General features: G+C 43.9%; 1 protein-coding gene across 2 annotated transcripts in view; it reads right to left on the minus strand.

Moving 5' to 3' along the window:
- The window catches only part of MYRF (myelin regulatory factor), a 464,514-nt gene extending 459,791 nt beyond the window's left edge, over positions 1-4,723 (minus strand). For both annotated transcript variants that reach the window (XM_086955588.1, XM_086955587.1), the window contains exon 1: positions 3,904-4,723. In XM_086955588.1, coding sequence (XP_086811714.1) covers positions 3,904-3,949 — 46 coding nt within the window. In that variant the 5' untranslated portion in view covers positions 3,950-4,723. The remainder of the gene's footprint in view (positions 1-3,903) is intronic.
- Positions 4,724-24,027: the final 19,304 nt, after the last annotated feature.

Genomic DNA, 24,027 nt, shown 5'->3' on the forward strand with positions numbered 1-24,027 from the left:
CTCCTTGCACCAGCGCTGATTACAGCTTCCATGAGACACCCACACAACTTAGCGCCATAGAGCTAGGTGTGTGTGTGTGTGAGACCAGCATAAGTTTTGTACTGGGAGGGTACCCTTCCTGTACAAAATTCTATGCCTAGACACGAGGGAAAGTGTTTCCCACCTTGTATGCGTGCTGCACAGTGCAGCACACATGCAAAGTCGGAAAAGGAAGGAGAAATTACAGCATTTCTCCTTCCCTGCGCCTACTTTAAAAAGGTGCAGTTTTCCATGCTAAACCCTATCTACTGTGTTTAGTAAATTCCGTTTAGCCTGAGAAACATTAGGGGGCTGCATGGTAACGCCCATACACCGCCCTTGGCAGGCCCCCCATGGTGCAAAGTAATGTATGCGCTGCTTCACATTACTATTACGTTATTTCCAGCGCTAAATAAGTGTAGCACTGGGAAGTAAATTAGAGAAAAAAATTGCGCCATTTTGCATCACTTTTGGAATGCAAACACAGTGCAAAAGCTTAGTGAATCTCCCCCTGTGTCTCATCAAAGTGGCATTTCTGCATGGAGGGACCCACCCTGGCGACTAATCCGACTGTGCCTTCATTGCATATCATTATAGAGGCTAGAGCATATAGCTGCGTATCACAAACCGAGTGCCCATGTTTGATTTAAACACTGCCCTGCAAGCACCGCTGCAAGGCATCAGAGAATTTCCAATCAGTAGAGTGAAGGCGAGAGCTGCGTGCTTCTCCCTTGGACACTACAGCGGTGAATAAACATGGTAGGCACGCTCACACTAAGAGAGTAATATTTACTACGTATCAAAAATGCTTTTTATTACATAAGAACATACTTTCTCCTAATTTAGAAAGAAATGCACAACACTACTCCACTTTCTGTACCACAAGAGCAAAAGGCATCCCTCCACTATATAAAAACGCATGAATAAATAAAAAAAACTGTCTCTTGGGACAGCAACCAACAGCACCTGCTGGCATCAACCTCACGCCCTTTCAGTGAATCACATTTACAATAACTTCAGTTTGTGTGTAACTGTAACTATTTTCTCCATCTAAATTTCCAGACATTTTGGGACAGTGCAGCCTGGTATGGAATCCGTACTACACCTGTAAGTATATACAGTACTGGCATTCTGGAGACCTCCAGAAATAAGACCTTTGTATAGGCCAGCAGTCCAAGTGCATTAGAAAAAGGGAATTGTGATGCTGTGTACAATGGGGGCGGGAGGGGGGGGGGGGGAATACGTTTTTCACCTTCAGATATGTACATATAAAATAACACACATCTTAAATGTAAAATAAATGCAAGTTAAGTTAATCAGTGGGAAATGCACTATGGTACTTTATGAAGCCTCTAATAGTTAATGCACTGCAGAGGTCAGTGTCTGAAACCAGAGAGCCAGGAATCGAATCCTGGTTGGAGCAGCGGAGAATAGTTAGGGGTGTAACAAGCACGCACTTCCCAGCTCAGCAGGTAACTCATTTTCAATACCACTCAGAGAGAATGAATCTGTGTTATCAGGAAGTGTTAAGTGATTCCATTAATCAAAGCCAATACCGGCATCCAAGGTCCTTTACCTTTGCAGATTGACTGGTTGCTCACACAGTTCTTTCAGGCAAGCAGGCACCCTGGCAAGAAGTCTTGTTTAGCTGTTTGCCCGCCTTCAGTTTTCACAGCACAGGAGACACCCTGCAGCTGAAGCATTTCAACTCTCTAAATTAACCACCCTGGGCAGTTATCTTTTCACAGAATGTAGGGGAACTATTTTTCTTAATTTTCAAAAGTAGGGGCAGTTCTGCCCCTCCGAACCCGCCCACTGTGACCACTAATGTAGGCCACATCAATCCATTATCAGATGCTACTGGTAGAGTTATCATCATGACCTGTGATTTAGGGCTATTTTGTCTACCCCGAGAGTTACAGGCTCAAGGGCCCGGCTCTAGGCCTCAACCGAGGGGGAGTGGGGCGATTAGACTCTTGGAACATTCCCAGCATGGAGGGCAGGAGGTTCTAATTAAAACAGGGCGAGGAGAGCATTGGAATGTTGAGGCACAGTGCACATAGCAGCAACCCCTGTCCACTCCTGCTATGCTGTCTTCAAATGATGCAAAACTCCAGGTGTGAGTGGTCAAATCGGGGGCCACACATGCCTGTGCTTCCAAGGCTCTGGTAAGCAGAGGATGAACAGGTGAGCCTATGCAAAAAAATGTAAGCGCCTTGGTGGAGACTCACAACAATAGCATGGAAAGTTATGGTGTAAAGAGATGCTGTTGTCTAGACTAGCGGTTAAATGACTGATTATGAAGCAGACAGCAGGAAATGTGCTTGAACCGGTAGTGAAGCAAAGTATGCTATGTGACAGTCACTAATAAAGCACAGCAATTACTCCAGGTGGCCACTCCGAACTGAAAATGTTAATCTGACACAATACGTTTGCGATGCTAGAAGGGAAGAGGATGGGTTTTGGTTTCCGCCTAAAAAGAAAGTGTTCTTTAGAAGTATTAAGTAAGGTCAAGCAGGAATTGGCAGTAGAAAGTGTATCGTGTATCTCAGACACTCAAATTCATTGGTAAGGCCATTAAAGTTGACAAATGCAAGACCATCAAAGTAGACAAACTCAACACCATCAATGTACACAGAAGCCAGACAGCTACACTTACACTGAGGCATGTGCATCAACGCTGACTTTGGCAAGACTGTCAATTTACACCGAGGCAAGACCATCACAATACAAGGAGGCAAGACTGTTATGCATACTATGCATACAAGGAAGCTGGACTAACAAGGTACAAAGAGGTAGTACCCTAAGGTACACAGACGCAAGACCATAGAAGTGCAAGGAGACCAGATTTTTAATAATCCAAGGAGGCAAGACCGACAAAGTAAAAAGAAGTAGGAACATGAAAAGACACCGAGGCAGAAAAATCCAAGTCCACAGGACAAGACCATCAAAGTAGAAATGGACAAGACCATCGAAGTATAGAGAGGCAAGACCACCGAAGCACATGGAGGAAAGACTATCAAGCACAGTAAAAGAGGACCACCGAAGCACATGGAGGAAAGACTATCAAGCACAGTAAAAGAGGACCACCGAAGTACAAGGAGGTCAGACCCTTTTGCATAGATGAAGGCAAGACCATCAAAGTGCACAAAGGCAGGGCCTGCAAAGATTAAACATGCAAGTGCATCACAATACGCAGACGCCAGGCCATCAAAGAGCACATAGGCTAAACATAGGATTAAATGCTTTAGCCTATGTCTGGAATGCTTTAGATCACATACGGCAATCTCTGGAGACCCTCTATGCATTGATGAAGGAAGTGGAAACAGCACTATTCAGGGAGGTCTCTGGGGTTGTTGTCAACAGGACAGCCCCAAGAAGCAGTGACCAAGGCCGTTCAAAGCAGCACATCCACACGGCTATCTAGCAGCTCCACCCCTTAGCCCACCACTGCAAGGGGCACCGCTCCAGACCTTCCCAGTAACTACAGGGGGCAATCGTGTGATATAAGGTGCATGCAGGAAGGACTGGCCTCGAAAGTACCATTGAGGCTGTGTAGATTTCTGAAATGGCTGCAAGGTGAGATGTTAGTGTTCTACAAAACACTTAAAAATGTATGTAGCTCAGAGATGCCTTTATCTACCACTTGTCTCCTTGGAACAGTCACCCTCCGGTGCTAATGACGTATACAAGGACTCGGGCCACCTGCACTGTTCTTGATCCCTAGTGTCAGTCATTGCAGGGTCGTGAAATCCGTTGAAGTCCCAATGCTTTGTCTTGTTTGTTAGCAATAGAATACATGAATTACACTCTTTGCTGGAGGGTCTGTGACAGACCTCTGGCCTGCCCGACCCCCCGCCCCGGCTTCAGGTGCCGTCGCCTTACCTTCGAAGAAGCGTTGCAGGGCCTCCGTCTCGTCCACCACATCCATCGCTCCGGCCCTAGCACTGCCTGCGGGGCCGTGCCATGAAGAGGCCCAGCGCCGCGGCTCACCAGCGCCCGGCACCGGCCGTGGGCAGAAGACACCCGGGGGCACCCAAGGGACCCAGAACCACCGGGCGGGCGCCCGTGAGGTCTGCTGGGCAGAGGGAGTCTCTGTAGGAATCTGACTGCTGAGGGGTTCTTCTGGGTGGCGGCGGGGTTCCCCCTTTGTGGGGTGGGTCAGCTGTCCACTGCAGTCACCGCGCCATGCCCTGTGGTCCCACTGGAGAGTTTCACTCGCACCGGGGGCCCTCCCTTGATGGGCTGGGTGGGTCTTTCCTGTGATCCCTGTGCTGCTCACGGGGTCCTCCCTGTCCTAGGCTCGGGCGGGGGTGATCTCCGAGGGGCTCGGGGTGATGGAGTCTCGCCACCTGTCCGGACGGTGTCCTCAAGGTGCGCGACACATGTCGCGAGGCTTCGCTTGATTCCGCGGATGCATCCCCTCCTCGGTTTCAGAGTGACCCCCCGTAGATGGAAGCCCCGGAGTGTGAGATCTCCTGCTCCTTGCCGGGTTCGAGAGAGAGAGTGCTCCACAGTCTCTGGGGTGGCAGAAGGTCCTGGGTGGACACAATGTGGCAGCTCCCCGGGGCAGACAGCAGACCGCAGGGGATCCCGGACAGCTTCTCTAGGACAGAAGAGACCCCCGTGTATCCTCTGGTCACACTCCTTGTGCCGCTCCCGGCTCTGCCGCCGGACCAACCCCACACTCTACGGCTGGAGCAGCACCGCTCGCACCAATGTATCGGCTCACCACCGCCACCCGGTGGGCGTAGCTGAAACAACACGCCACCTGTGAGCGGTCCGGCCGGCACAATATCCCAGAGATGACACTGTTTCTTTCGGGACAAGTATCTTCAGCAAGAGTCAGACCATTTAGAGTCCGGGCAGAATTCACCTTTAGGAGACAATTTAACTTTCATGATAATAACTTCCTCGCAGAACAATATCTTCTTGCAGAAAGGTGTTCTCTGGCACGAAGTAAAACCTCCCCTCTGGGGACTCACTGTCGACCCCCTCACGGGGCAGTAGTTCTCCAGAGAAAAATGTTTTTCCACAGAGCTTCCTATACGTCTTGCTTCCAAGTTTCGATTTTTGTAATCATGCACTTTATTGCATAAAACATTCACAAAGAAAGATAAAATGCACCAACTTTGTATGCTGTTCAACAGCATAAACGAAGCTGTTGGAACAAAAGAGAACGTGAATCGGGGTTGGGAAAACGGCACGCACAGAATGTCAAATAAGTGTTTTTAGTCCTCAGGAGTGCTTAATTTGAGCAGGTGGTTGCCAGTGGGGGCCGCCGGTACTCACGTAAGGAACCGGCGTTTATGTTTCCTCATCAGACATTGACCGAGCAATCGAGAGAAAAACACACGCTCGGGAGAGAAGTGGGAAGAGTCAGACAAAAGCGGACACAAAGGGAGAAAGCAGGGACCGCAAGAGTGAGGAAACGGGGCAGCAGCGTCTGTTTAGAGGATTTAAGGGTCCCGAAGTGAACACCGCACAGTCTCGGTTTTTGGCGCACAAATTATCAATGGCACTGCCAGAGTAGAGCCTGGGCACCGGCACTCTAACGTTTTCAAACTAAGCAGTTAAGATGACAAGAATTTAGGCCATGGAGAAAACCTTTCTAATTATAAATAATGCATCACAGGATTTCAGAGTTATCTGCGAATCATGGACTGAAAAGAAGTAGCTCAGACACATAGCTACCCCCTTGGTCCAGGAAGAGCAGTCAGGTGTGAGCATATGGTTTTTTTTGGGGGGGGGGGGGGTGTCCATTCCACATCACTGGTGCCTCTAAGGGCGACTGGCATGCACTGTAATGATACAGTCACATCTCACACCCGCTCATCAGTATGGATGCTCGTTAGATTTTTTTAGAATCAATCCTGGCCCATCATCGTCTTTTAGCCAAGAAAACCAAGGCATTATATGGACGGCAGACCACCTCCTGCTAGAATACCACCTCAGATGGCCATGCTTGGGGTGGAGTGCACTCCTTGGGTTGCTGCACCTGCTTCATTAATTATAAATATGCCAATGACGTTAATGTTTTCTTTCTTAGAAAGGCCCTTGTGTCATGCCCTATAATTCTGTGGGCACGAGTGTTGATAACAGCAGTGGGCGATGCAGGCATTTTTTGAGTCCCTAACTATAATAATAATCCACATTTGTAAAGCTCACAATCACCCGTAAGGGTCTCTAGGCGCCGTTGGGAAGATTAAGCAAGCTATTGCCCAGAGTCACATGGTGCTGGGCTAATCTGCTGCCGGGTATCGAACCGTGATCCCCAGATTCTGAAGTCAGTGCCCTTGCCTTAGCGCCTCACCTCTTCCTCGCTAGAACACCTCACTAGAACGCTACAATGTCTGTACTTAATAAGACTTTATTAATTCCCAGATGAGCCGTTTTTTCCAATCTTAGAATAACAACAGATTGGGATAAAAAACAATAACAATCTAAACCTATAAATTGACTGTTAAACTCTGCTTTTCATGTCCCACCTCTCATGACTCCACACCTTTCCTTTCCCTGCCGTACTGTTACCCCCAAGTTATGGGTTCCCGGAGTAAATGTTTTCTAATTCCAGCACTGCTGCATTATCAATGCGCATATTGCACAACTTTCTCATCTGGCCACAGCATGTCACTAACACTCGTTCTTTCCTTATTAATTTATAATCTGCTATCGGGTTTGCATCAGGAGCGACATTCATCGAGTTAAAACAGCATTCTCACATCTTCTGAAGCTACTCATGAATTCTCGGCTCGAGAAGAGCTGCCCAGTTATATCTTGATTCCATATTGTAGAGAAAAGTTTGTGCTATGGAATATTCGTGTGCACTACGCAGTTCACATAGAAAGATTTGTTTATAGACGGATGAGCTTTGGTTTCGCCCCTTTACCGAGTTGCACCGAGAGCTACAACATATACAATATTCCTACATGTTTTTACTGGAGTATATCTTGATTGCAACATTACTTACCTCATCTTCCATATTGTCTGAATATTCTAGGTTTTCATTTTAAGTGTGGCATTTCCTGAAAAGGGCGTTCCAGTTCGCCGAAATGCGCTTAGAAAATGAAATCATTATAGCCACCGGTACAGTTTGCTACACAATTGTTATCAAATATGGCAAATAATTTCTAGCCATATATATTATCATTTAATTGCTATTGAATTTTAATTATGCATTTTGTAATCAGTATGCTATTATTTTATTGTACATATTGAATATTTGTAATTATTAAGAATGTTTTTTGCGTTTGTCACTTACTGGTTTTCACTTTGAGTATTTATGGTGTGTGTAACCTGTGATTGTGATTGTTTACATAATTTCTGTTGCATTAGTTGTGTATTATTAGATATGATGCAATTTTTTTGCTCAGGAGGATTTTATACCCCATTGAATAGAATAAAACTAATTTAGATCTTAATGTGTAAGTTATAATAAAGTATGCATTTCGTTTCACATTTTCTTCTGGCCTTGAACTTCATACTGGATTGTTAATTCAAATATATGTTGCAAAGTGGTTGTTCATTTACAATTACTGCCACTAGCTCTGGCCACAGCTCTAGCCACAGAATGTCACTGACACAACATCATCAGAACCCATGGCCTCAACATATTTTCCTATGCAGATAACACCCCCTTCATCCTCTAGCTTTCAGAAGACCCTCCACCACTAGGACCAACTTCCACAACTGCATAGCCAAATTGATGACCTCACAGAGAACTGTCTTTACCCTGCCTCTGTGTCAGACATCGCCATCGCCACCCCAGAAGGCTACATGATACCACACTCAGATTGTTTTTTTCCTACGCTGCATCACATTTGGCGATGCAGCGCGGGCAACGAAATTCGTTTTATTAATTTTTTTCGATACTTACCTGTAATGGTCCATATCCCACATTTTACAACCCCCCCACCCTGCCCCTCCCCTGTCTGACATCACCGCCCCGGTATAACGCCCTGCACGGGCCGGGCCTGCTCCCAATTTAAGCCACAATCTCCATCATAAACTCCATGCACTTAGGAGCCCACATGAACCCCTCTCCCCACCATGTCTTCAACCCTGGGAACAAGACAATGGCCTACAAGCTTAAGAAGGTCTTGAACACCTCCTTCACCTCAGCCTCCTTCCCTGAGGACTGGACGCACGCTGAAGTGAGGCCCCTCCTGAAGAAACCATCCGCTGACCAAGCAGAACCAAAGAATTACCGGCCCATCTCCCTGCTCCCATTTCCAGAGAAGGTTCTCAAGAAGGCAATCAACTTGCAGCTCACAAACACCTGGAACACAACAACCTAATTGAGCCCACACATTAGTAAGTTTGAGCCTGTCCAATCGTAAGTTTGAGCCCACCACAGCACAGCACAGAGGCAGCCCTGATCGTAGCCACCAACAACATAAGGGCCCTCCTGGAAAACAACAAAACAGCAGCCCTCATCCTCATGGACCTTTTAGCCGCCTTCCACACTGTCTCCCATCACATCTCAATCAGCAGACTCCACCACATCAGAATTCAGGGAGACGCACTGAAATGAATTGCCTCATACCTCACCGGTACAACCTAGCTAATCCGTCCCTCACTGTTCACCTTGAAATCCAAGAAGATCATCTGTGGCATTTCCCAAGAATCATCCCTCAGCCCCACCCTCTTCAACACATACATGACCCTGCTGACTGACACCGTCAAATTGCACAGATTCAACATCATCTTGTACACCAACGACACCCAGCTTATCCTCTCACTGTCTGAAGACCGCACCACCACCAAAACCAACTTTCGTAGCTGTATAATGAACGTTGCCGACTGGATGAAGGAAAATAGTCTCAAGCTCAACTCAGACAAGACAGAAGACCTCCTCCTTGGAGTACAACACCTCATCTTGGAAAGACACATAGTGGTCTACTGAATTTGGCCCATCCCCCGTCCCAACAGTTCATGCCCGCAACCTCAGCATCATCTTGGACAACAAGCTATCCATGAAGAAACAGGTAAACACAGTCTCCTTCACCTGCTTCCATGCCCTGCAAATGCTCCACAAGATCTTCAGGTGGCTCTCAGTCAACACCAGAAGGTCTGTCATGCAGGCCCTCATCACCAGTAGGCTGGACTATGGAAACACACTCTATGTAGAAGTCACCCCATGCCTCCTGAAGAGACTACAAACAATACAAAACTCAACCGCACAAGTCATCCTCGATCTCCCCAGATGGACCCACATCCAACCCTTCCTCAAGAAGATATACAAATTCCCGATCCAGAAGAGATGCCAATTCAAAATGTCTACCTACACATTTAAAGTCCTGCACAATGAAGAACCAGCATACATTAATAAACGCATGACTGTCCACCATCTGTCCCAGACTCCTAATATTAACCTCCCTCTTCCTTTGTAGACACCCCCGAATCTGCCGAAGCATCAGCGGAGAATGCTTTTTCTCACACCTGGTGGCCAAAGCTTGGAACAAATTTCTTCTGCATCTCAGAAACGGCTGATTTTGTGGGCAATTTAGGAAAGAACATAAGACCTAGCTGTTGAATGAACCGATGACCATGAAGCATTAAGCAACAACAGCACCTTCAAACTTTCATGGGTGATTTGCCACGCTTTGTAAATCCTTGATTGATTGATGAAGACCAATTGCCTGAAGCTCAACACGGACAAGACTGAAGTGCTTATCTTTGGAAACAACACATCCCCGTAGAACGACGCCTGGTGGCCTTCTAAACTCAGCCCCACACAGACAGAACACGCCTGCAACTTTGGCATCATCCTGGACAGCAAGCTCACCATGAAACCCCAGATCAAAGTAGTCACCTCGGCCTGCTTCCACACCCTTCGCATGCTCCAAAGAGCAACACCAGACAATCTGTTATCCAAGCCTTCATTAATTGCTGCCTCAACTATGGCAACAAGATTTACACAGGAAGTAGCACCCAATTCTTGAAGTGACTCCAGATGATACAAAACTCAGCTGCCAGGCTCACCCTCTACCTCTGCAAATGGACCAAAATCCCCCCCTCCCCCCCATGATCAGGAATCTCCACTGGCTCCCCATCCAGAAAAGATGACAATTCAAGTCACCTACAAGGCCCTCCACAACCAAGGGCCAGCCTACATCAACCTACACCTGAACTACCACCATCCCTCCAGACACCTACGCTCATCATCCCTTACTCACACCCCACATCCATCAAAGGCATAGCGGAGGATGCTGCTTTTCCTACTTCGCCGCCAAATCCTGGAACCACCTTCCCCTCCACTTCTGAAGAACACCCACTCTCTCAGAATTCAGAAAGGGACTCATGACCTGGCTCATTGACTGATCACAGCAGGATCCTAGCATCTGGATATCCTCACGGTTGATTAGCCGTGCTCTACAAATCCCGATTGATTGATTGATTGACTAGCTGGGTTTGCTCCTCTGCCATATAGTGGCTCAACTAGAGTATACAAGCTCCAGCAGTGCTTCGGGTAAAGCCTGAGTGACAGTGAAACATCAGTGGTGTAATAGTCTGTTGTAGTAGTGTGGCATGACACTATGATGTCATGTAGAATGAGGGTAAGGGAATGTTCTAGAGTGGAAGGGGAAGGTTGTTCAGGGAATTACAATACCGTTAGAGGAGGCATTCAGGAAAGATGTTACACTTCAGAGCTGTTCAATAAAAGAAGATCTCCGCATACCACTTACGTTTCTGGTGGTTATTGAGTTTGTTACAATGGGTACGAGGATGGGAAGGCAACATTAAAAAAAATTAGAATGCTTCATTTCGCATATATGACACACATTTTATCCTACCGCTGTGCTCACTGGCACTGCTCATTTCTGTGGTGTTTCTGGGACTCAAGGCCTCAAAACCAGGCAGCAAAAGGCTCAGTAGGAATTTGTGATGCAAACTTGGAACGTGTAAGAAATTGGGCTTTTGGTTGACTGGGGTATGAGCCCTAGTCAGGCAGCAACCACAATTCTTGTCAGAGTGAGGCACAAGCCAACCCTAAATTAACCTGAGCGCAATTGTCTGGTAGTGTGGCACAGAGCAGTCAGGTTTAACTTAGAGACAATGTGTAATGTATGTGTCCAATAGTTCAAACAGAATTGTGGCAATTCAGATTCACGCAGCAGTGGCGATGCATTGTTTCTGCTGGGGGGTTGCACCATGCAGCAGAGGAGATGTGTCGGTTCTGCTTGATCCACAGAGGCTGGAAGAGCACCTTCCAAGTGTCTATGACACAGGTGCAACCACTTGGCAAGGTAGACTCACACATGGCAGAATCCAGGAGCTGAGTTCATAGTTGTTGAAGCCTTCTGGCATGGTTGCTCATGCAAAGAGGCCAGTCAACCAGCCGTTGGAGTCACTCTGGTGGTCCCGAGAACAACAGATGTAGGTCCAGTCCTTCTCACCCGTGCAAGAGGCCAACAGACAGCAGGTCATGACACCAGAGCAGCAGTCCTTCAGAGCAACAGTCCAGCAGAGCGGCAGTCTTTAAAGCAGCACAGCAGTCCTTCTTCCTGGCAGAGTATTCACAGGTCCAGAAGTTTATTGAAAAGTTGGTATCTGAGATGCAGCATTTATACCTAGTGCTCTTAATCTGGAAGGTGGGAGAAGCTTCTAGAAATTCAATTTGAAGTCCCCAGGCATCCTGCATTTCCTGTCCTGGTTCCAGACTAACTACTCAGGGTATGCAGCCCTTTGTGTGGAGGCAGGACACAGTCTATTCAAGTGTAAGTAGGGCTGGGCCCAGCTCCGCCCTCCCATCCTGCCAGTGATGACCCATCCAGGCCCACCTAAACCCTCTATTGTGTGTGGCTGTCTCAGGAGAATACACAAAGCTTAATTGTCAGCAACACCAAGTCATGTGACCCAGAGACGGGCTACAGGCAATAAAAATGGCTAAGACGAGAAAATGCCAACTGTTCAAAAGTATACAGTAAGGTAAAGTACCTTCTCTGAATCAATTTGACACTACTAATTACTCATTCAATAAAGAATTTAATTTGCATGATCACATTGATTATTCAACTTTAGTTAATCATCATTTTATTCATCACTTTTTTGAGTCAAAGAGGACTTTTGCATATCATTTACACCAAGAAAAAAATGATTAGATATTTATAATACACATTTGACCCACAAAGACTGCATTTGTGCTAGACCTACACCACTTAGTGCAAAATTTAAAAAGTCTATCAAATTAACATGAGCATAACTCCAATCCAACTCAATTAATTGAAGAACAAGCATTTGCAATGCAATTGGTCTCGATTATTAAAGTTTGAGCTATTGGCATTGCTAAATAATGCAACACCACTAGCTCAAACTTTAATAATGCGAGACCTATTGCATTGCAAATGCTTGTTTTCTCTGTATCCAGTGTAATAAATATGCGCGCAAGCAGTTGCTAAATTTGAAGTTCTGACAAAATTACCCAAATAAAATAAATTGTGTGCACTGTGAAAGCACCAATGTTTAAAAGTTGTTTCAGAATCCCTGTCTCACCCCTAGGTCCTCTATAAGAGACTCACCTGTGTAAAGAATAAACAACTGCTAAGCATGTCACTCAATTTCAAAGTCTCTGGGCAAAAGCACACTCCACATTCAGACTTTGGGGTCCTTGCGCGTGCATGCCTCCCCCCCCCCCCTCCAGTGGAGGGACACTTCACTTTGCAGGCACTTTGTAACCTCGCTGTTTTCCATACACTGGACCTGCATTGAAGCCGATATGTACTGGCAGAAAAGTTGGCAAAATGAACGGGGCTGGATAACGCACCCCTCGACCCCGCCGTCTCCTTTTCATCTAAAAAGACCCAGACGTTTTTTGAGGGCAAAGGACTCCGTATTTTTCAAACATTCAAACTAAATAAGCATGCTACCCTTGCACAGTCTACTTTCAAACTTTACAGCAACGTCAGCTATACAAGTGTAAAAAATATAGCTTGGCAAAAGCGTTAACAGCGTAAGCTTCCAAGCGACTCACCGGTTAAAAAAAAAGTCACGTCGCAATGATGAATACACCACAAAAAACACGCTCACAGGTTTCTGCCAGGGAGAAACCCGTGGGTTCACTTTTAATCATTATGTGCATGTTAACTTTGCCATCCTCACATTTTTTTAACTGACCTGCAGGCTAATACGGAACCCATGCATATATTTTTTCATAAAAGTAAGTTTGCTTCAGAAGACGCCCAATGTTATCCTAGGACGCCTCCTGGTTAAACATGACAACGCACCCATCTTTTTCTGTCTGTTGCTTGAGCTATAATTTATGATGTGCAATGGGTTGTCGTTAGAGGGCAGCAGAGAGCAACACACGGCTAAGAAGCCAAGTTAAACAAGAGGCGCGCACGTCACGCCTGTATGTATGTATGTTCTTATATAGCGCTCGATTTTACCCTTGGGCATCTCGGCGCTTGCCTTGGGAACCCGTCCTGGTATTTTCCCTGTGAGATCACCCGTGCTGGGCATCCCCAAGGTGTAAGCCAGGCATCCCGCCGCGGGGGGCCGTTGTGGAGATTAAGCAAGCATGTTGCCCAGAGCTGCATAGTGTGATCTCGTGCTTAGAGTGGGCACAGAAGCGAGAATTATCGAGTCCGTGGATAATTGGGTTCAGGACCCTGCCGCGTCGGGAATCGAACCCTGGTCCTGGGTCTGACCTCAGCTTCAGGGTATGCCTCCTCTAACCAGTGAGCCACACTTCTCCACACGCCTGTGTTGGCACAATCATAGCTCCTCCCACAGAGAAACACTTGGTGCGCGTAATAGACACCAATAGGCCATGGAAGAGCTATGCGCATGCTTCAGGCCAATTGCGTGCAGTCTTTTACAATAAGACGCACACAAAGGCCAATGGGGGAGCTCAAAAGGAGACGCACACGCACGAGCGTGTGCGATTCCTAGGTGAGCTTGGATTTCCAAGTTTTTAACTACTATAGCTCACGCGACTTGCATGAGCACTGCTGCGCAGTGCCACGCAGATCGCGAGACCTAAAAATAGCACGGAATTAATGTCCCACTTATACTGTCCGTACTGGGTTTTATGCAAAGAATCACGGCTTGAAACAAGTCCTTTATGTAAGGAGAGACCCGGATTTTGAGAGTTCACTCCTCATGCAATTTTATTTATTCAACTCCCTAGTATCAAATGCTGATGCTTTTCAACCCATTTGATTAAAGGGTCTCCTCAGAACATGGACCTGGGGGAGGCTTTAAAGTAATGAAACATTGAAAAAAAGTGGGCATTAAAAATTCTGTGGAATTTGTGGGGAACATTAGATATGTATCCTACCCATTCACTTTTTGTCTCTACTTTAGGAGCCTAAGCAGATAAGGGAATTCCATCTTTCTCAGTTAGTGCACAGCTTTATTGAATCATATTTGCCGAGATGGACCTTAAAATGAATAAAGGAAGGAGAAATTAGAAAAATAGCATCCAAAGCCAACTTTTAGGTGCACAGTTAAATTCAGGTTTTTAGTAGTGAAGATACCTTTGTAAAATAAGGGCCGCAAACACTTCATCAGTGTGGTCAAAAAGACTCAAGCGGCCGGAGTAAGACTTGTGTCTCCTAGAGCTGAAGCGGTGCAGTCGACCTTTTCGGTAGTGGCTTTCCTGAGTGTTTCCTGAGTGTTTCTGCAGGTGTCAACGTGATAGTGTGCCCAACTGTCAGTGAATGATTTAAATAAAATATTTGGCTAGAGGCATATTGCTAATTTCCTTCTGCATTAACTGACGCCGTAGCCACCGCCGGATGTGACCATATTGCTCATGCAATATTCTTGTGCTGTGACGATGGAACTTGTAGTGCTAACCTTACATTTCATAGTCTTAAGACCATGTACATACATGCCTGGATGTCAAAAGTATTGAACAATAACTCACATTTTCATATAGTCTTCTTGTATTGCAACAGTGGGAGTTGGAATTCTGTACTTCCGCTTCAAGTAATCTTTTTCTATTATACAAGCCAACTTATTGTCATAAACTTTGGAGTTCACACATTTCATTGAGACCAACAATCGTTGTGTTTAACCGCAACATTATGTTTGCCTCTCTCCTGGTTAAATTACTTTCCAAGCCGCCACCTCTAGGTTTAGGATGAATAACTGATAAAACAGTCCATTTACAATCATTCTCTGTATGATTGTAATCTTGGAAGTGATTGACAAGTAAGGCTGACATAACTTTATGAAGAATCCTAGATTTAGGCTCTATTATTCATTGATGAATTTCTGTGTTAGATGTACCCACATTAAGTTTTTGACATGAGCATACAATCCCATAGACTATGTTCTTTGTTTTACATTTTCAAAATGGTTTATGTGTCCAATTCATGTTATCCAGTGTCAATTCAGAGCGTTCAATAGCTTGGCCACATACTACACATGTGCCTCATTTATGATGCCCTTGTAAGGGGGTAAATTCCAATAATCTCGTAATATGCTTTTTATTATTGACAATGGACTGTATGCTCTGCTCGCACCAATTGATGAACAATGCCATGGTTTTTCTTTAGGGCAAATAATGGTTTTTCTAATGTACTCTCTAGTTTGGATAAAATATGCCAATTATGTTGTTGATCCTTTTGAAATGATTTGTTTGTGAACAAAAGGTAGATATACAGATGATATTCAACACAGAAAAGGGGTGAGGGTCCTAAAAGTTTAGACTCTACCACCCCTGACCCCCATAAATAACAAATGTACACACACGAAGGGGGTGGGTAGAGTAGACCACACAAGCAAAATACAAAAAGACATAAAAATGAATATCCCAAGCAGGCAAATCGCTCTGATTGGAAAAACTGCCCTCACTCACATACCGAAGTATGTGACATGCTTCATCATTGGGCCTGCTTACAATACGCCCTGGTGTACCCACACAGGACGGAGCATAAGGGAGGGGGGAAAAATAATAAATTCCACTTAACAAGACGTACAACCAGAAAAATTCAACATAGGACTACACATAACATAAATTGCGGTGAAAGCCGTGCAAACACCCAGTGACCAAAACTTTAAGTGCGACCAAAAGTGCAGTACAAGGGCCGTGCTTAAAACTGATTAGGGGTGCCAACTAAACAAGTATTTTTATTCAACTTTCCTTGGTACCCCTATCAGGATTAAAAAGTAAGAAAGGGATGGGAAATGCCTTAAGGAGAAATTTCGGAATCTCAAGGCTTCCCTCCTACCACTGCTAAAGTCAACATGTTTCGACCGTTAACTATGTGCCTCTAAGGGTTAATTCGGTCTTCTTCAGGACTGTCGCAATCAGTGCCACTCTGGGTCCTCCCGTAATTCGGACGATGGATCCCAAAGGATGAGCAGGTCCACTAGATCCGTACCCTTCCTACGTTATGTGTGGAGACTGGTCCCTGTGGTGTGGGACTTCATTCACTGTAGAAAGACAAAGGGTGATAATAGAGACCCTTACTTAAGCCTCTATACTCTTCTTCCCCATCTACAATTGTCAAGCCCCCTCAAATTAAGCCTATGTTAAATCAGTACTGGTTAGGCAAACTACTCTATTATCTGATCATAGTTAGCTGCCTATTCCTGGGAACATGCTCCTGTTTATTTGCAGCATTCCGCACTAATTGTCCATTGCTTCTAGGTTTTTCAACCTCTATACACCGTATGCTTCCACGCATCAACAGGGCCCCCCTCTCTCTCTAGAGTCACGAGGGTCCCCCACACACACACACACCACACACACCCCAGTAACTCGCAAAAAGAGTATAAAAGTCTGGCAGAGTTCACGTGTATGTTTAGCTCTGTAGATATACAGATGAGCCACTCTCTGCTGCTTTTTCCTGTTTTCTCCAACAGAGTCTCGCGGGGGTGTATAGCAAGCATGGCATGATGGAAGTAATCCTCCTTGTTTGTACAATTTTACAATTTCATCTAATTCCCAAACATTATTTATATGGCAAATTGTCTTTTATACTGCGTGGGTGGTAACTAAAGTAAGGCACTGTTCTTGTCGGTCAGTTTTCGATACAAATCTGTGATCAGTTTTTGCTCAGCGGCCCTGGTATTTGTGCATATAGGGAGGCAACATCAAAGGTTACAAACCATTGTGTCTCTGGATAAAATTCTAAATCCACAATTTTATAATGAAATCGGTGCTCTCTCGTAAATAAGATGGTACATTAGAAATGAATGGACATAAAAAACTGTCCACATAGTTTGAGACTGGTTCCAGCAGTGAATTGCAACCTGAGACGATTGGTCTCCCTGGAGGGTTTGATGCATCATTAAGAATTTTTGGAAGAGAATAAATAACTGGGATACGTGGGTTTAACTTAGTCAAAAATGAAAAATGTTTGGGCCGCTGAATCCATTATCAAATTTTTCTTATAAAATCTTTAAAATTTCACCTTGAATAGTTTTAGTTGAGTCTGGAGATAGAATTATTGGTCAAGTACTTTCGCAATTTAGCTTTCTTTTGAGAGGATGACAATCGCACCCCCTTTATTGACTTGCTTGATGACTATTGTATTGTCATATTGCAAATTCTTCAGTGCTGAGGGCTGCTGTTTAAAAAATGGTTCTTATAGTGTTCACACTTTTTTTCAAGTTGTCTAATGGCTGAAAAGGCAGATTTTTCAAAGCTTAACACTTCTCTCAATATAGTGTTCGGAAAATGGGCAGAAGGTGGTCTTATTCCTTAAGCTCGAGGGTTCATCAACGTGATGAAAGTCCTGGTTCTTGAAAAACATTTAAGATGTACTTTCCGGAAAAAACTCAAAAGCCTCAGTTCTTAGAAGGTTGAAGGGAAGATTGACAATGGATAACTTCATTGATTCTTTTGAAACTGGCATTGAGTACGCATCTCACTGCAGGCTGGTTTGTATTTACACACGTTCTGAGGCTTAAAGAGCACTTCCAGAATATCATGGGAAATCTAAACAAAATGTTATTACCTTTTCCAAAACCTCCCCCTCTGATTCCGCTGAGGAATCAGATTCAGGTGAAGGCCCTTCAAATCAGAATTTTCCAGCAAAAAAACAACAACAGATTTTTTTAGTCAGAAGCCATCAAAGAGGGCGAGGGAGATACAAAGCAGCCAACTACCCATGGAATATGCGTACTCAATGCCAGTTTTACAAGAATCAATGAAGCCATTGATTATAAATCTCTCCTCTAAAAGCTTAGGTAATGATGAAATTTCAGTTTTTGAAAAGGGATTATCATTTGATCCCTCAGCATGCACAGACTTCAAACTGAGTATTTAGAGTTTTCCTGAAAAGTATGCCTTAAATTGTTTTTCATGAACCAGGACTTTTCTCATGTCGATGAATTATCTGGCTTAAGGAATAAGTCTACCTTCTGCCCTTCTCCGAGCTCTAAACCGAGAGCCGTGTTAAGCTTTGAACAAATAGTCTTTTCAGCCATTAGTCAACTTGAAAAAAGTGTGAAAACTTTAAGAACAATTTTTCTAAACAGCAGTGCTCTGCACTGAAGAATTTGCAAAATGGCAATACAATAGTCATCGAGCAAAAAGATAAAGGGGGTGCGATTGTAATCCTCTCAAAAGAGAAAAATATTGCGGATTGCCATCAGCAAGTGCTTGATCAAGAAAAAAAGTGATCAAGAATTCTATCCGAAGATCCCTTGAGATCCGACTAAAACAGGTGAAATTTTAAATATTTTACAAGAAGGTTTTGATAATATATTTATCAGCCCCAAAGACTTTGAAGTAGTTAAAGCCACGTATCCCTGTTATTTATTTTCTGCCAAAAATTCACAAGGACGCATTAAATCCTCAAAGGAGACCAATCGTCTTCGGTCGTGATTCTCTGTTGGAACCAATCTCGCAATATGTGGACACATTTTTATGAACATTCATTTCTAATGTACCATCTTATGAGATACCAATGATTTCATTACAAAAATTGAGAATTAAGGACTCAATCCAGAGATACAATGCTTAGTAACCTTTGGCGTTGTCTCCCTATGTACACAAACTAGCAGCCCGCCCCAGCGTTGCCTGGGGCAGAAGGGGGCTGGGGGCAGCATTTCAGGCTTGCCCGTCCCTCGGCCTATCCCTCGGCCCGTCCCTCGGCCCGTCCCTCCGCCTGTCCCTCAGCCCGTCCCTCCGCCAGTCCCACGGCCTGTACCTCCGCCCGTCCCACGGCCCGTCCCTCCGCCCGTCCCTCGGCCCGTCCCTCCAGGTTCACTTACCTTACTCGCCGCTCCTCCTCGCGCTGCTGATTTTACCGCTCCACTGCTCCTCCGCTTCTCGCTGGTCACGTCCCTCGGCCCGTCCCTCTAGGTTCACATACCTTACTCGCCGCTCTCGCTGGTCATTACCGCTTGTCCGCCGCTCCTCCCCGCCTGTCAGCAGCTCCTCCCCGTGATCATGTCCTCCGCTCTTCCTGTTGCTCCTGAATGCCGCTCCTCCCCGCGCTCTCCATGTCATGACGCAGACGTCGCGGCCGGCGCTTCTTTCAGGGGACTACTTTGTTTTTAAAGTTCATTTTTTTAATTTGCGTTGTATTTTATTTTATGTAGCCTATGTCCATCTACACACCCTGACAATTTCAAGGATGTATCGGGTGTGTGGATTGGCGCTGTGGTTCCCGAGTTTACCTTGCCAAAAGGGTTGTGTTCTCTCTTTATAATAGTAGTATAGATACACAAGATGATGAAGTGGAGCCGATTGAGATATGTTTGGAACAGAGACAAAGACCACACCTGGTCCCTATTGAATTATCTTGATTTTGGCACACATAGTATTGAATAAAAATTACTTTAAATTTAAGTAAGAATTTTTCTTTCAAATCAAAGGGACTGCTAAAGGATTATTTTTGCTCCAGAGATGGCAATCCTGTTTATGGCTCAATTTTAAGACAAGTATATCTACAGCAATAATCACTTTAACAGCAATATCCAAATATTGCTGAGAATAATCGATTACATATTTTGCATACGGAGAGGAGATGAAGACATACTGAATCAATTCCATCAGTTGTTGAATAACTGGACACTGAACATCAAGTTCAACAAACATGAGCTCGATTACTTTCCTTGATGTAGAGGTCAGGGGCATGCCCATGTCAAAAACTTTATGTGGATAAAACCAAACCAGAAATTCCACCTCAAATAATATAGCATAAATTTAGGATTCCTTCTATATTTATGTCAGCCACACTTGTCAATCATTTTCAAGATCACAATAATACAAAGAATGATTATAAATAGACAGTTTTATCAGGTATTCATCCTGATCCAAGGAGTGGAGACTTGGAACATCATTTAACCAGACCATGGATGTCAATTCACAAAAGAACAGGGGAGTGGAAGGGACATCACATGCCCTTTGACCTTCACTTTAATTCGCACACACATATTAGCACATACACGCACTCACTCATTCACTAATACATGAACTCCCATGAGCATGTACAGAACATACATTTAAAAGCATGTTTTACTTACCTCATCTGTCAAGTAAGTTTCTAGCTATTTGTACTTCATTTTTAAAACCCTGTAAGTGAATAATGTAATATTATTCACTATCAGTATAAAAAGATTGACAGAAAACAAGGAGAACTGGGCCCCAACCGATGTCCATAAGGACAAGCTGCCCCTGAGTTCCTGGAACTCATTTCAGCACCCCTGAATCTAGGGGTCACAAAGGCAGTACCAGAGGTTGAAGGGGTTAGCCAGGGGTCACAGTAGCGACCACTATATGATATCTATGAACCAGACGAGAGTCAAACGTAACTTTTGCGATTCAACACATTGAGTGTTGGTCTCAATGAAATGTCTGAACTCCAAAATGTATGGCATTAAGTCAGCTAGTGTAATAGAAAAAGATTACTTGAAACAGAATAGAGAATTTCAGCTCCCACCATTGCAATACAAGAAGACTATATCTAAAATTGAGGTAATATCCAATACTTTTGACACCAGCCATGTATGTATATGCTTTTAAGACAATCTGTGAAATGCAGGGTTGGAAATACAAGTTCCATTGTTGCAGCACCATGGACTTCAATTCCCCGAAATGCTAGGGATAGAGGAAGTGCCATCACACACACATTGACCTCCACTTTCACTCACACTCATATATTTACACATACAGACAAATTCACACATATACACTCTCTCATACATAAACACACTCTCACAGGCAAGCATGCACACAACATATAGTTAAAAGTATTTTTTGCTTACCTCAGCTGCTATGGAAAGGCATATTCCATCTTATTGTACTCCATTTTTATCACACTATTAGTGAATAATACATTTTATTTATTCACTATAAGTGTAATAAAAGATAGACAGAAAATAAAGAGAGTGGAGTCCCAGCAGCCTCTGTGTTCCTGGCACTGAATTTGCAACCTCTGAGGCTATGGTTCGCAGAGGCGGTGCTAGGGGTAGCAAAGGGCAAGCCAACTCAACGACATCCATGTGCAGTACTAGAAGATTGCATGTGCAACAAGGTCACTTCAGGTTGTGGCTACGGTGTCAGTTAACGCAATAGGAAATAAGCAGAAAGAGCCTTGAGCCAAACATTTTATTTAATCATTCACTGACAGCTGGACGCGCTATCACGCCAACACCTGCGAAAATGCTTCAGAAAGCCACTTTCGAAGAGGTCGACTGCACCGCTGTAGCTCGATGAGATGCATGCCTTGCTCTGGCCCCTCAAGTCTCTCAGGCCATGCTCATGAAGTGTTCGCAGCTCGTATTTTACCAAGGTATTTTCACTACTAAAAACCTGAATGTAACTGTGTAACTCGAATGGTTTTCCGAGGCTATTTTCCCAATTCCTCCTTCCTTTTCTCATTTTAAGGTTAATCTCAGCAAATATGATTCAATCAAGATGCACACTAACTGAGAAAGGAGGGAATCCCCTTATCTGCTCATGTTCCTAAAGTCAAGGTAAAAAGTGATTGGATGGGTGGCACACATATCTAATGTTCCCCACAAATTCCACAGAATTTTGAATGCTCAATTGTTTCAGTGTTTCATTACTTTACAGCCTTCCCCAGTTCTATGTCATGAGGAGATACTTTCATCAAGGGGGTTGAAACGCATCAGTATACTAGGGAGTTGGATTAATGAAATTGCACGAATAGTGAACCCCTGAAAATCATGGTCCCACCTTACATAAAGGACTTGTTTCAACCCCTGGTTCTTTGAATAAAACCCAGTACGAACAGTACAATTGGGACATTTACTTTGTACTATTTTGTTTCAAAGAAATTACCTGAATTGGAGTAATGCTTATGTTCATTTGATTGCATTTTTAAAATGCAATCAAATGTTGTGCTAAGTGGTGTAGGTTTAGCACAAATTTAAGTTTGATATAAAAAAGTGATGAATAAGATGTTAATGAACTAATGTTGATTTACCAGTGTGAACAAGCAAATTAAATTCTTGATCACAAGTAATTAGTGGTTTCAAATTGATTCAGGAATGGTACTTTACTTTATTGTAAAATTATTTGTTATCCAACCTTGTTGAATTTCAAGGATGTAACCCTTATGTTATAATAACTTTCTAAAAGTTTCACTTTCTAAATTGCAATTTAAAATCCGACTTTGCCATAAGTAGAATTTTTCATTACAATTCCAAAGTCACCAAACATGAACCGGGTACCTGTTTCCATGTGGAAGTTACAGTTGTTTAAATGTAATAGGGTAACTCCAATATTATCCTATAGGAGAGGCTGGAGTTTTTCACTACCAGGACATGTATAACTTAAACTTACATACCTTACTTTTTAAATACACTGCACCCAGCACTGTGGGCTGTTTAGGGTCTCCCCAAGAAATATCTTAAATATATTAAAAATGAAGGTTTGGGCCTGGCAAAGGGTTTATTTTTCCAGGTTGAAATGACAGTTTAAAACTTCACACACAGGCTGCAATGGCTGACCTGAGACTTGTTTGTAAGGCTACTTATTTAGTTGGCACAACCAGTGCTGAAGGCCCACAAGTAGCATTTAATTTACAGACATTGGGTACATGTAGCACCACTTTACTGGGGACTTATAAGTTAGTTAGATATGCCAATTGGATGTGGGCCAATTCTGTCACATTTTAAGAAGAGAGCACATGCACCATAGCACTGGTTAGCAGTGGTAAAGTGCATAGCGTCTCAAGTCCAGCAAAAAATTTAGGGGCAACCCAGTAGGGAGAGCCAGGTCCAACAAAATGTAGTGCAGTGATTAAGAATTGTCTGTACTAACAAGACTCTGTTAACTCCTAGCGGAGCCCTTTTTGCAATTTTAGAGTAACAACTGATTGAGAAAAACCCCAATAAGGATCTAAACCCATGACTTATAGTTTACATGCAGCTCCTTGATGCCAGTAAACAGATCACTGTGCTATATTAGAAGATTTGCAACTTATGAACTGAAAGTAGCAGAATGATCTATGCCAAAAGCTGTAGTCCACTTAGCTATCTACATAAAATACTGTTATCAGGAGAGAACCCAGTGCTGCATCTTTTAGCCCAGCACTGACCCTGAAAAGTAATTCTAACCGTACTTACCAGTAACTTGTATTTCCTTCCGTAGGCATACATTGTCTGGTTTTCACCAGAAAAGTTTCTAAGTGTCAATTTTCACAAACTACAAATATTCCTTAAAAATCTTCTGTACGGCTTAAACGCATTCTTTCAACTGTTTACAGGAGATGCATCAGTGCTGGATCCAGGATCCACCACTGAGTAAGAAAAAGTAACAATAACACTACTTACCTGCTAAGTGAATTTCCTCCCGTGGAATAACATTGGTGATTCTATGTGAAAAAGTTTCTGTCAACTTTTAAAATACAATAATATTCCTTAAAAATCACAACTGTAACCAAAACGCTTTTACTCAACTGTTTACAGGAGATGTCCCAGGACTCAATGTAGGATCCAGTCCTGTAGTTAGAAAAGCAATCCATAAAGTAACTAGTTGCATTTAACTAGAAATTCACACTGAGCTCAATGTTGCATTGTGTTGAGGAAATAAAAAAAATCTTCATTCTCAGGGGTCCTACTAATATCAATAAA

The sequence above is a fragment of the Lissotriton vulgaris genome, chromosome 2_1, assembly GCF_964263255.1.
Source record: "Lissotriton vulgaris chromosome 2_1, aLisVul1.2, whole genome shotgun sequence".
NCBI classification, from domain to species: domain Eukaryota; kingdom Metazoa; phylum Chordata; class Amphibia; order Caudata; family Salamandridae; genus Lissotriton; species Lissotriton vulgaris.